We start from the raw sequence: 13,416 nt of genomic DNA on the forward strand, positions 1-13,416 counted from the left end.
TCCACCTTCATAGTCTGCACAAACTGTCTGTGCAGTTTATGTTCATATGAATATATATATATATATATAAAATCATGTCTGAAATAAACATATTTACATAAAAGTTGATGGAAAGCAGTTGTTTCCGCAAACATAACAAACATGTTTTCAACGATAAACTGTTGTTTGCACTAAGTGAAGGTGACGTTCACAAAGACCATCTTAAACAGTGAACTCTCTCTCTAGTAAACCTTCGTATGCACTGGATAATTGAGTTAGTTTAAGTTTGCTACATTTTTCTACTAGCATTTGCAATTCACACTCTGTGTTTAGCAAGCTAACATGGCGGTATGCTTATTGTGAATTGATCGTAACATTACATTCCTGCCTTGGCTGAACAGAGGGACACATGAATCCTGAAGTCACTGCATCTGAAAACACAGACAATTAAAGTGAATTATTACTAAAGACTGTAGAAAAACTAAAAGGTGAGTAAACACAAGCAATTACAAGATTTGTTAGTGGCTACGTCGTCTCAAAAAGGAATACTCTTTTATAGTGTGCTGAAAATGATACACCCTAATGGACATGAAATAGATGACGCAAGTTATTTTTCTGGAAAGTGTTTGTAAAGAAGTATCTTTTACTTTTACTTAAAATAGCTTTAGAATCAATATATGCTCAAACGTAACAAAAGCAAAGGAATGGTCCGTTTCAGAATAATGAATATCATATTGTTGAATTATAATTATGTTTAATGTGTATATCACACAGTAGCTTGTGAATTTATCACAGAGGATAGATCATGTATTCATGTTTTGGATCTACAAAGTAGATCAGTTGTGCCATAACTGTTATAAGTTATGTAAAGTTTAGTATAAGGTAATAAATAAGTTCAGTTCATTATAATATGCATGGAAATGTTCTAATTATCAGACAGCTAGTTACTTTATACATATGCACTTTATTTAGATTTTAACACATTTGCAACACAATCAATTAGCAAACATATTTACAATATACAGTACTGTAAACAAATATTTTACCAATATATTTAAATATATAACATGCTTTACAGTATACATGCATATCTGTTTGGGTTATTGGTCAATGATTAAAGAACTAAACTGGGTGTGAAAGTTTCAATAAAGTGTCCTTGGTCTTATCAGTATAGAAGCCCCCATGAGGGTGTCTGGTGACAGTCACAAGTAATAAACCAGAAAGTGAGCATCAATCCATTATTTGGTTGTTTTGAATTTATCTCGGGGGATCTACTCCTGGTTCCTGCTTCTGTTCCGGTTCTGCTGTTATTTCTAAAATGCCATTAAATATCTTACCTTCACATTTTCATGCATCAAACATTTACAAATGCATCATTAGTCATGGCAGCATTGTGACAGTCAGCAACAAACGAGTAACACCCACTAATGTCAATATACACAACTATTTAAAGTGGCATTAAGCATCAGGTTGGCATAGCTTCTGCCTACACCTGTTTGTTCTGCAGAACATATGTCGTGTTGGTTTCAATGTGGGCCATTAAGAGATGTTAGTTGGTCACCAACGACTAATATGAATGTTCTTTAGGACTGTAAGCTATAACGTGCATTGTTTTATGTTTTTATCTAAAGCTATATCCCAATGAGTACAGGCAGGTCCAGGCAAAGGAACTCCTGGAGAAAAGGTTTGTCCCTAAAAGCACATGTTTGGTGTCCTCTGGCACATTTTAATGCCACTCTTTCATGATATACACTGATCCTAATTATTACATATTACAATGAGTTTGTCTACCTGATAGTCAGTTATTGTAAAGGGTAATCAGGCTTATTGTGTGTTTTAGCACACAGTCTGAAAACAGCTATTAATACGTTTAGGTGGCATCTATCCTCTCCCTTTTCTTCTCTATTGATACACTGCACCTGAAAACCTTATCGGCCAGTCACATCACTGATCTCACAGCTCTGTAACAGCTGAGCCAATCAAAGATAAACGTGGTAACGGCAGCTCAGCAAGGAAAGTTTTACCTCATGTCTGGATGGAGACGTAACATGAACACACCATAAATCTGCACACGAAGACAGATGGAGTATGATACTGTGTCAGACCAACACTATTTTAGCAATAATTCTAATATATTTCCCCTCGTATATGGTAACATAGTTTAGTTGTTAATGTTACACATCAGCGTTTGCATGGCAATGTGTTTCAAGGATAAAACATGAGATGCTACTTTTGCTAAAAAGACAGTTGAAGAAGAGACTAAGATGATCCGTGGTAACCGAACGTCTCTTTCACACATAAAGCAGAGATATAACTGACCAGTCTGATGTGTGTCGAGTTCTTCATTGTTATACTGTAGCAGCTGGTGTTGTTTTCAGGCAAAATAATGACGGTAAACACAGTGAAGCAGCAGGCTACGGATTCATCCTTCATATCATCCCCCATTTGATTGTGTGGTTACATAACCTTCGAAATGAGCCACAACAACCGCCTCAAATGATGATAGTTTGATCCGTTTGCATGTGAACAGCACCACATCCCTGTGTGAAAACGTCAAAACAGTAAAATGAAAATATGATTTGATGTTATAAATTCTCCTTTATGCAAATCTGCAAGGAACAACTGGAGAAAATAAAGTGATACAGCACATTGCTGAGAAGAGTGGAATCTGTTGCACTGTAAAAGGCGTTTTCTGCCCAACAGAGAAGACTGAACTATCTCTATACCTAAACAACTTGTTGGTTGTCCTTCAACCACTTCGCTCCTCCTGCCTGCATGTCCAAATGTCCTTGAGCGAGACACTGAAGTCCAAGTTGCTCCCCAGGAGCTTTACAGCAGCTCCTAAATGCTTAGAATTGCAGAGGTTGGAACCTGTATGTATGATTGTAATAAAAGTTTTTTGAAGTTAAAATGCAGAGTCTATTTTTCTAATGAATCACTCAATTGTTTCACCTCTTGAAAACTTCTAAAAATAAAACACTGCATTTCTTTGTAATCTGAACTGAAGACCAAATGTCACACAAGGACATCGCTCTGTTTTAAGATGTCACAAGCCAAAATGGTTGTGAACCACTGAGATAGACAACCAATATATTTTGTCATACAAACCTATAACTATACTGCAACTGCACAAAATGTATGTTTTTATTAGTTTTTCAAGACTCAGATTTTAGACCTCATCTCTCTCTTAGGTAAAGTGTGAAAAACGCCTGCAGTTGTTGCTGAGATTCTCTGTGTCTCTGGGGCGCAGCTGCGACATCTAAAAGGTCGCTAAAGGCTAGAATAACTGACTGGAATTAAGTAACGTTAAACCGAAAAATACAGAGTAAGAATATTTCCTTTATCGACATTTTGAGAGTCTATTTTGTATATTTATTAGACGAAAAGAGAACAGGTACATGCAGGCACATGTACGACCCGCATGTGGTATGCTATGCACTGAGGAATACATTTCTTGAGTGGACTACATTTACCATCAGCACTGTTTGGATATCCATATAAAAAGGTGGCGAATTTTCCCTTTAAAAATTGTCAAGCTATTATTTTTACAATTAGCAAACAGTGATGCTTGCTTTTAATTAATTATTTACATTATCTGCTAACAGGGGTGCCTCTAAATAAATAAAATGGCAATAAAATACCCATTCATTTCCAGGCATGAACAATTGATTGGCAGCAAGCTGAACCTGACGTGTGCCTGAACAGTCATGCCTTTAAGATGATCTATTTCAGAGAAAATAAAAGTGTAAATCACAGCATTCCTCATTACAGTAACTCATTATTAAATTAGTGATATCTCTGAAATCACCAAGGCTAAAAGTCAAAGGTAGTCATTGAAAGAGTCACGCGGTACCAGGATGAATACCTCATGACAATGGCAGCTCTTGAGATTTTAAATAGTGCTTATAACAAGTGCAATTGTGACATTAGGTGACACATTTCATGAAATACTTTTCAATAATGATTCCATAGTGAAACAGAGGTATAAAGTATAGAAGACGACAAAAATAAATCGTAAAACTACAGTAACCACTCTGTGGTGATTGTTAATACATTTGGTTTTGGCCCCGTCTGATGAGTCGGGTTTATTATGTATTGCAAGATGTGGTAGATACCAACATTCTTCTAAGGCACAAGACAGTCAGCCGGTTTGAAGGTCGGTCTTGTGTTGATTAAAACACTATTTATCTGTATTTGTTTTTATCATGACAGAGGTTTATATATGTATATATATTTTTTTTATCTCAACATAACTCAAAATGTGGCCAAGCAGATACCTTTACAGTGGTGTTTGTGAAAGAGGAACATGCCTAACACAAAACCATGAACATTTGTGGAAAACAAGAATGTAAAATTGACTTTTTAGTCACAACATAAAGACACAATAAAACAAAGAGCTGTCTGAGTTCAGTGAGTTTATGTTCTGAATAGAAATTGTCAGATTTTCTGCGTTGCAAAAAACTCATGCGTCTGATGTCAAACTCTACATTTATTCTCTTTCAACAAAAAGTAGTCATGGATGAGAGGAAGAGGAGAATCTTATATTAATTAGCTTATTCCCTTTTGATTCATCATTAATCACCTAGACCAGGGTTATTTAATTAAAATTCAACGAGGTCCAGTTAGAGAGATTTTCCTCATGCAAAGGTCAAGAACATCACAATAATGTCTAACTTGCGCTATGATTTAGTCCCATATATATTGAAGTAGCAAACAGTTGTATCAACCAGTGGCGGGCCGTGCATTTTATACCGGGGCCTTCACTGCTGTCCTGCAGCTGAAACACAGCTACGGTTATTATTTGTTTCATGTAAAACTGAAGCTCAATACCTATAAATGCACTAACTGCAGAGAATACGCCGAGAGTGCGTCTCCTCTCTGACTGCAGCTGGGACTGCTGCGCGAGAGAAAGTCCGCCTGCGAGTGCTTTTGGGCGGCTCACGGCAGCTCCCGCTGCTCGTTTTACGACAGGGAAGAACAGTACGTGCTTTCACGTCAAAACACCAGAAAAGTCTCCAACAACACCAGAACAAGTCGCTAGATTTGTCACTAGTAGCTTTTGACAAAAAAAGTCGCCATGAGGGTTTGGAAAGTCGCCAGATGCGTTTGAGGGCTGAAAATGTCCGCTCGACAGAGGCAGCAGATATTGGAATTGTCACCACCCAACATGTCAGGCTAGCCCACTGACCAATCACGTATGGCTAGGCCAGCTAGCAGGCTCTGGCACGTCAAAGAATACGCCCAACATGTCAAACTAAAGATCTGATTGGTTGAACACTATGACAATCAACAATATCGTCCCCATTCACTTAAACTGCACATGGATTCACTTGTGAGTCTGCATGCCTCGGGCCTCTCTTCTTACCTAGAGACACAGAGGTGAAATCTGATTGGATAAAAGCTCTACTTAAAACAAGCTGCACTGGAAGCAGCGCAACTGAGGAAGACAGTAGCTGTGCAATGAGAAAATAAGATTATGGTTAAAATAGAAGCGCTCTGTTAAAATGTAATAATTCTTAATTATCTATCGGTTATGGTCCGGGTCCAGATACAACGGCGTCTGGGTCCAGACCCGGACCGCGGTCTTTCCATTAGTGACCCCTGACCTAAACTCTGGTGTCCTGTGTCTTTTTCCTGTTGCTTCAGTTTCAAAAAGAAGTTGAACTGTTTTTTATTCTTTTATCATTATTCAGTTTTATTTTTTTCCAAGTTATTTCCTTTTAAGAAAAGAAGCATTGTAATTTTTTCCAACATTTTTAAATGTTATTACGCAGAGTTAATAAACAGCTGCGATGACGCAGGAAACCAGTACAGGTCTACTTTTTTTGATAAAGAATCGGACCGATGAGCATAAAGGAGAATGGAATTGGTATCAATAAAATCTTAAACAAAAGTTGACAATAGATCACAAAATAAAATTGTGATGACCTTAAATAATAAACTTGTATTTCTACTTCGAAACTACTCAGTATTTCATGCTAGTATGCTTCACATTAGCTTTATTTTGAAGCATAGAATTGCTGTATGCAAACAGAAAAAAAACACGTCATCAATTACAAGAAAAAGGATTTTATGCTAACTTGAGGTGGTGTTTGTTGAAAATAAAGTTGATGCATTAAATGGATTATGGAAACGCCATCTGATGAAGCGAACATTTAACTCATGTGGGAGAAGTTTGCCTTAGGGACTCTCAGCTGGAAAAGGTTAATTTAACCCAAACCATGATCTTGGTCATGAACTTTTCTTGACATTTCGGGCAGAAAGGGCTTTCTAGGAGGATGAACGCACATGACTGATCAGGCCGACTTGTATTGTTTCCGGTTTATAACCTCTATTTCTTCTTCTACTCGGTTTACTGGCAGATTACAGCCATACAAGACTACAGCGCCAACTTCTGACCAAGCTAAGTTGTAGATGATTCAATTTGCTCCACAACAATAGATGGAAACAAGCCTAAATTTCTTATTTGAGACAAAGTGTATTACCGTTAATGTGAGTGTCGTGACAATGCCAATTAATATTGTCGATAGCAAGGAGATATTTGATATAAAAGGCAGAGATTGAAATGTCAGACATTATATTGGCTGATAAATATCCGTATTTTATTTTTATTTTCTATTCTTTAGTCATTTATTCTATTTTATGTGATGTTCTTTAAGAATTGTGACCTAGATACATGCTGAGTGGGACATTTTTAAATTGAAAAATAAACCTGCCGTTTGACTTACTTTCGTGTTTCGATCCTTATTCCGAATCCTATTATATCCAATAAATGTACATTTCTGGCCACCACGTTTGTAAAATGCTTAATCCAGGATAGTCCAGGGCAATATGTTAGCCATCTGCTGAATCTCATTCAACTTCATAACGGCTTCAAAGGCACGGTGAGGCTTGCATGTGAGTGTGAGATGTTCCAAGAACTCAAGACGTCTTCTGTGACCTCAAATCAAAGCATGGGATGTATTTCAACTCAAATCACAGGATCAGTCAAATGCTGTTCTGAGGAATTCAATGGAAGGGAATATGAAATTGATTTGTGTGGTGATTTTATACCTTGTCAGTGAGGAGAGTTTAAGCCTATTCAAGAGCTCAAATTTGAGATTTTTCACATGTAATCATTTTCTGCATGGGTGTCTTGAGGCTTCAGTGATGCCGTAGCCTGAAGGCCCCACATCAGGGTATAAAAAACAGGGGACGTGCTTTCTGAGGCCACAGAGCAAACAGTGTACAGCTTGGTCTATTTCATTGTATCCTGCAGTATCTTTCACTGAAAGTAGAGTTAAGAGGCAGAATGGAGTATCAAAATGCTTCAGAGATGAATGGAGGAGTTGACAGGAACCTGAACGCATGCAAACGTAATAGTTTGTGCAGAGAAAAGAAGGACTCCAAGGACTCTGTAGATGCAAAAAAGCTGTCTCACATAGAGAAGGCTTATACCACCATACTGAGTGAGCTTGGAGAGGACGTCGACCGGGAGGGACTCCTACGTACACCACTACGTGCAGCCAAAGCCATGCAATTCCTCACCAAAGGCTACAAAGAAACAACTCAGGGTGAGGATGGATTTCTTTTCTTTATCTTGTTGAAAACAAAACTTTCAGTAGCGCTAACTTGATTCAAATCTCAATACTTGAGCATGTAAAGACTGTTCGTATTAGTTTTGAAGAGAATAATAAGGATATGTTGATAGGACTGTGGCTGCTCTACAGCTCCACCATATCTTGAAGGCTTTTGATTTTGTCCATAAATGATCTTTTTCTTGAATAAATGCTAGACTCTTACTAATGAATAAATTGGCTGCCACTTTTGAATTCATCCTTTGCTCCTGTACGAATACTAAATGTGAAGCTGACGTCTAATCCACAGATGTCTTGAATGATGCAATCTTTGATGAAAACCACGAAGAGATAGTGATTGTCAAGGATATCGAGCTGTTCTCTCTCTGTGAACATCACCTGGTGCCCTTCTTTGGCAAGGTCAGAATGAAGTGTCCGCAAAATAGATATTAGATAAATAAAAACAGATATTGATATTGAAGAGAAAAGTACATATGTAGTTATTATGGAGGGTACTTAAATATATATTGTACATCTTATACATAGACAATACTTTGTTTAAATATTCCAGGCTCACATCGCATACCTCCCAAACAAGAAAGTGGTTGGCCTCAGTAAGCTTGCTAGGTAGGTGATCAACACACACACACACACACACACACACACACACACACACACACACACACACACACACACACACACACACACACACACACACACACACACACACACACACACACACACACACACACACACACACACACACAGAGTAAGTAAAATACCAACATCTCTTACACTCTCCTTTTTTCCAGAATTGTTGAGATCTACAGCAGGCGGCTTCAAGGTAAAATGAACTGCCGTAATACTGTATACACATATTTTCCTTCATCTTTTTTTTGCGTTTGTGTGTGACATCTAATGTGTTACTTTCTCTACAGTTCAGGAGCGTCTAACCAAACAGATTGCCTCAGCCATCTCTGAGGCGTTGGAGCCCGCTGGAGTAGCAGTGGTGATTGAAGCTGTGTGAGTGTTTAGCTTTTGTGTCATCCATATTAGATTATAATTAGATCTTAATCTCTTTTGGATGAACCAATAAGCGTATTTTACTTTCTCGTGGCTTGACTCTCATTTCTGATGTCTCATTGATTCTGTACAAATCATCATCACGGTAATTTAAACAGCTTCCTTTGTGTATTTCAGCCACATGTGCATGGTGATGAGAGGTGTGCAGAAGATGAACGCCAGCACTGTTACAAGTGTGATGCTGGGAAGATTTCACGATGATCCCACGGCCAGGAAGGAGTTCCTTGACCTCACAATGAGGAAGTGAACAGTTCTTCATCTGTCGGATAACAGAAGTTCAGACTGGGCCAATTGATGAAGTCTAAACTACTGCTCCAACTCTATTCTTATTCAGACTAGTCCTCAGCGTGCCGATGTCATATGTGCGAGTTGAAAACATTTAGATATAATTAGACATTTAGATATAATCGATGGTGCTATTATGATAAATTAAACTCATTTCTGCCAGTTTTACTTTTGTATTATACTTATCCTGTTTGACTGTCACGTACAAGTAGGGCTGTCACAATCATGAATTCTATTTGACGATTAACTGTCAATTAATTGTCAAAAATAAATGCAATTAATGATATAATTGTCTGTTTGTGTTTAATTTATGCCACACAGCGGTGCTGCTGCTGCTTTCAATGGCTGCTCATAGAAATGATGAAATCTTTTGGAGTGTCAATTCTTCTTCAAATAGTTTGCTGAGACAATGCTTCACCTCTTGCTCTGCTGCACATGGAATTATTTTAAATAGCTTCTAAAGCGGTTGTGTAGGCAGACTAATGTAACAAAAAAAAATTGGTTTAAGACGGTTAATTAATGTAGAAAGAGGCTGGATTTTATTTTCAAAAGTTAACGTGTTAACCGTTCCCGCTACAGCTTCCAGACCGTGGTCGGGAGGCACAGGGGCGACTTTGTTTTGCCTCCAGGGTGGAAACTGATGCACACTTCAGGGTTAAATTGTACATTTACTACTACTAGACAATTTTACGTTACTCTAGACGTCTGTGTTCACGATGTCCTTTGAGAGACTGGTGTTGTCCTGAAGAACATCACAGCACCCTTGCTAGACCCCCTGCAGTTTTCCTACTGGGCAAACAGGTCTGTGCCCTCCAACAACGACTTATACACCTCCAGAGTCAGGAAGCATCACTGCAGAGCCTTCACACCCGGGACACAACCTGTTCCAACTTCTCCCCTCTGGGAGGCGCTACAGAACACCGTTAGCCAGAGCAACCAAACATAAGAAGAGTTTCTTCTCATTCTGACTGAGACGACATCAGTCATATACTGTCAATAACCCTGTAACAGCTAAATATCCACTGCTGCCTTTATAGATTAGAATTTTACATATGTAATGCACAATTTGTTATTAATATATAGGTTTCATGTCACTATCAATATAAATCCTACACACTATATATAGCATAGAGACATCTTTACACGCACAGACTGTACATCCAGTCTATGTACATCCATTCAGTTTTTATTTCTTTACGCTATAATTTTTTTTTGCAACTTCCAGAACACTTGACTAGTATATAGATGTATTATTTCTTTTTTTATTGCTGGTACTTATGAACATAACAATCCTGTCTATTCTTTACCTTTATCTGTCCAGCTTTGCTGTACTTGTCACTTGCTGTTATTTCTTCTAAACACACTGCTGCCCCTGTAGGGGAGACTCTCTGCAATAAATCAAGATACACATTATCGGCACCTCTCTGTCATCATTTTGCTTCGTAAGCAACAAATCTGGTCTCATATGAGCTGAAACAGAAGAACCATACAAACTCAGGGGGACACTTTCCCTGTAATCCTGTACATTTCCCCACTGTGGGACTAATAAAGGATTATCATCTAATCTTTTCTTTATTTACCCAGCAGATGTATACACACCTAATTCACTGTCCAACATTGCCCGTTACATTTTCCATAAGGGGCTGTTCACAATGTTGCATTTTTTGTGCCCTCAAATCCATTTTTAAATGAGGCTTACTGTGAAATTACCTCAAAAATCATCATATTCGTCAATGCAGATTTTGGTGGCTTAGTAATGGCAGGAGCGACCGGAGCGCAACCTTCCAAGCACCCTCGATAAAAGGGTGGAAGCGGCAAGACTAGCGTTTTCTACGCATTTTTAAACACATGTGAACAGCCCCCTAAATGTGGAATCCAAAGATCTAGCAAAATAATTGCTCAAATAATCACGATCAGGCAAAATGTAATGGCTTTCCACTGCAAATTTACATTTAAAATATACATGAAGCTATTCTTATTTGCTAATTGTTATTCTTTATGTTTTAAAAACAACGATGTCTTTGATGTTCTAGATGGTATTTCATGCTCTTCATGCTGTCATGCAATGATAGCAGTGGTAGAAATAATCCTATGAATTGCACTGAGATCTTACAGTATTTTGTTTTTGCAAAGGATCATAGTTTAATAAGTTTTGACACAATTAATTACTATCCCAAGAATCACTGAAAAATCATATACAACACAAATCACATCAAAACAGAGCCATCAACAAATAAAATGCCCCGATCACCTCACCTTTAAAAAGGTAAAACATGCAGGTTTTTGGAGGGATTCATCAGTGCATTTATTCTCTATTATAATCAATCTGCACATTTATACAAGCGGTTTCTTATCCCTGCCGGACGGACTGGTACAATAAAATGTTGGTGCACACCATGGCATCACATCATGCAACTGAAAGACACACGTTTAATGTATTCACATGCTTGTTAATAAGAAGAATTGGAGAGACACAATATGTCTAACCTCTTTACATCTAGTTATCATGCCATTAAATGTGATTCCTTAGTCACCAACGTAGTGCGGGCATTTACTCCACAGCTGTTTGAGATAAGCACTGCACACAATCAAATCATCTGTAAACAAAGTCAGTAATTATGAGATTACCAAAGACACAATCTGTTTTAAATGTAGATGAGAAGTATAATCTCTTAACATGTAAAACATAACTCATGTAAGGTATGCTGCCATTACAAACGGAACCGCAAAATCCATCCTGGATAGAGATGAGAGGATCTTTTGAGCTAATTAATTAATTTCATTCTCTAGTTTCCCCTGCTGCAAATACTGTTTTGAAATGGTCAAGATCCAAAATAGATTAGAAATAGGAAGTGAGCTTTCAATGTTATGCAAAAGTATTCTTTTTATAATATTTTTGTGGATTCAGAATATTTTCTTTTAACATTTGAACAGAAGAAAAAAACCGTAAAGAAGAGGTAAGATACAGCATGAACCCATCTAACCTGCATTGACAAACCTACCAACATACAAGAACTACGTGTAGATATTTAGGAACTCCTTGCATTATATGAAGGAAGTTAACATGACAATTACAATAATAGCATTTTTTTCCTGGGCTCAATAATATCACTTTTAGGGATTCTCTTAAAGCCTTTTGCATGAGAAATTGCCATGGCCTCAAAATAAATACATGTTATTAGTTTATCAGAAGAATTAGCAATACTGACGGTATAAAACAGCTTATTAATACCAAAGATAATAATGTATGATGGATTATTTTTCTTAAAATGTATAACAAATGCAAGGTATAGGGTAAAAAAAGCATACACCAGCAAATGTATTATAGGCAGCATCCTTTAAAAACAAATGTCTTTTATCTTTGCTCAGTTATAATTTGTGAATGTTTTACTGCAAGGACCTAATTTATTACAGCAGAACCTGTAAGTATAGAAATAGAGATATAAATTCACCTAAATAACAAGATATTTAACAAACTGTATGTTCTTTAATTTGTCCAGAGAACAAAAATACAGTGCAATTACAACCTAAAGCTGTATTTCATAAACATCAGCATATCGGCAGAAGATGAATCGTTTCCTCTCGTCTGTCCGTTTGTAACTGTTCTGACTGGGATCTCATGGAGGGAGTTGGGGTGGTGGGGGGACCGTGTCTGCTGTTTTGTCTATGGTGCCGTAACATCTTTTTTAACCAGTTACTTCCACACCACTTCTTTCATTATGCTGATCTGTGAAGTGGAACGTAACGCTGGCTGAGTTGAGAGGTCAGGGGCTCCCGCTGCCTAGATACATACAGTCTAATATTAGAACATTTCCTTGATTTGTTAGCAGCATCTCTGCTGACTCCTGAGCACATGGCAACAGGCCGGCCAATAGGATTTCAGGAGACCACTAAGCCTCTCGCTCTGTATAGCAACAGTGGCATCCTTCCCTTATTTATTTATATAGGAGTTTTTTTTTTTTTTCCCACCGACTCATTTTCATGCTTCTGTCCCCCCACTGTGCAGCCACACTGTGCTCTCAAACTGTGAAAAAGAGTTACGGTGCGAAGAGTAGAGCTGCTTTTACCTTTTGCCTTTCCTTTACTTGCACAAGCTCTAAAACCTACATCATTTTTATAGATGTTTTTCATATATTTGCATAGTTTTTTTTATACTGCACCCCACAGATGAGTGGACTTTTTTTTTTTTTTTCTGTGCATTGCATGTAAAAGTAGAAACTAAATGGGAAATGTCATGGAAAAGGCTTGATTTTCATGAAGACATGAAGAGTATCGTTGACGAGGAGAGGAAATACCCAGAGGAATGGCATAGTGGGAAAATGTGGCACTCAGAGGAGATGGACAACAACCAAGTGGAGAGGATCTTTCAAAGATGGAGGACACAGGCAGAGAGGCAGTACGGGTTGGGAGGAGAGGGGGGGTAGAGGGACATTGGATGGCGTGAGGACCGAGGCCGGTGGTTGGTTTGATCTGAGCCACGTGTGCGTCCGGCTACGTCTCTTCGCCCCTTCAT

The 13,416-nt window shown here is 38.0% G+C and overlaps 1 protein-coding gene across 1 annotated transcript; it reads left to right on the forward strand.

The window, feature by feature from the left end:
* Positions 1-7,270: 7,270 nt before the first annotated feature.
* LOC306694401 (GTP cyclohydrolase 1 2-like) lies at positions 7,271-8,865 on the forward strand (the record flags this gene model as incomplete). The annotated part of the gene is made up of 6 exons (XM_079157249.1): positions 7,271-7,532; positions 7,846-7,955; positions 8,107-8,162; positions 8,348-8,379; positions 8,474-8,558; positions 8,736-8,865. 6 exons carry the CDS (start codon positions 7,271-7,273, stop codon positions 8,863-8,865), a joined length of 675 nt encoding a protein of 224 aa, XP_079013375.1.
* Positions 8,866-13,416: the final 4,551 nt, after the last annotated feature.

The sequence above is a fragment of the Pholis gunnellus genome, assembly GCF_910591455.1.
Source record: "Pholis gunnellus genome assembly, chromosome: 4".
NCBI lineage: Eukaryota > Metazoa > Chordata > Actinopteri > Perciformes > Pholidae > Pholis > Pholis gunnellus.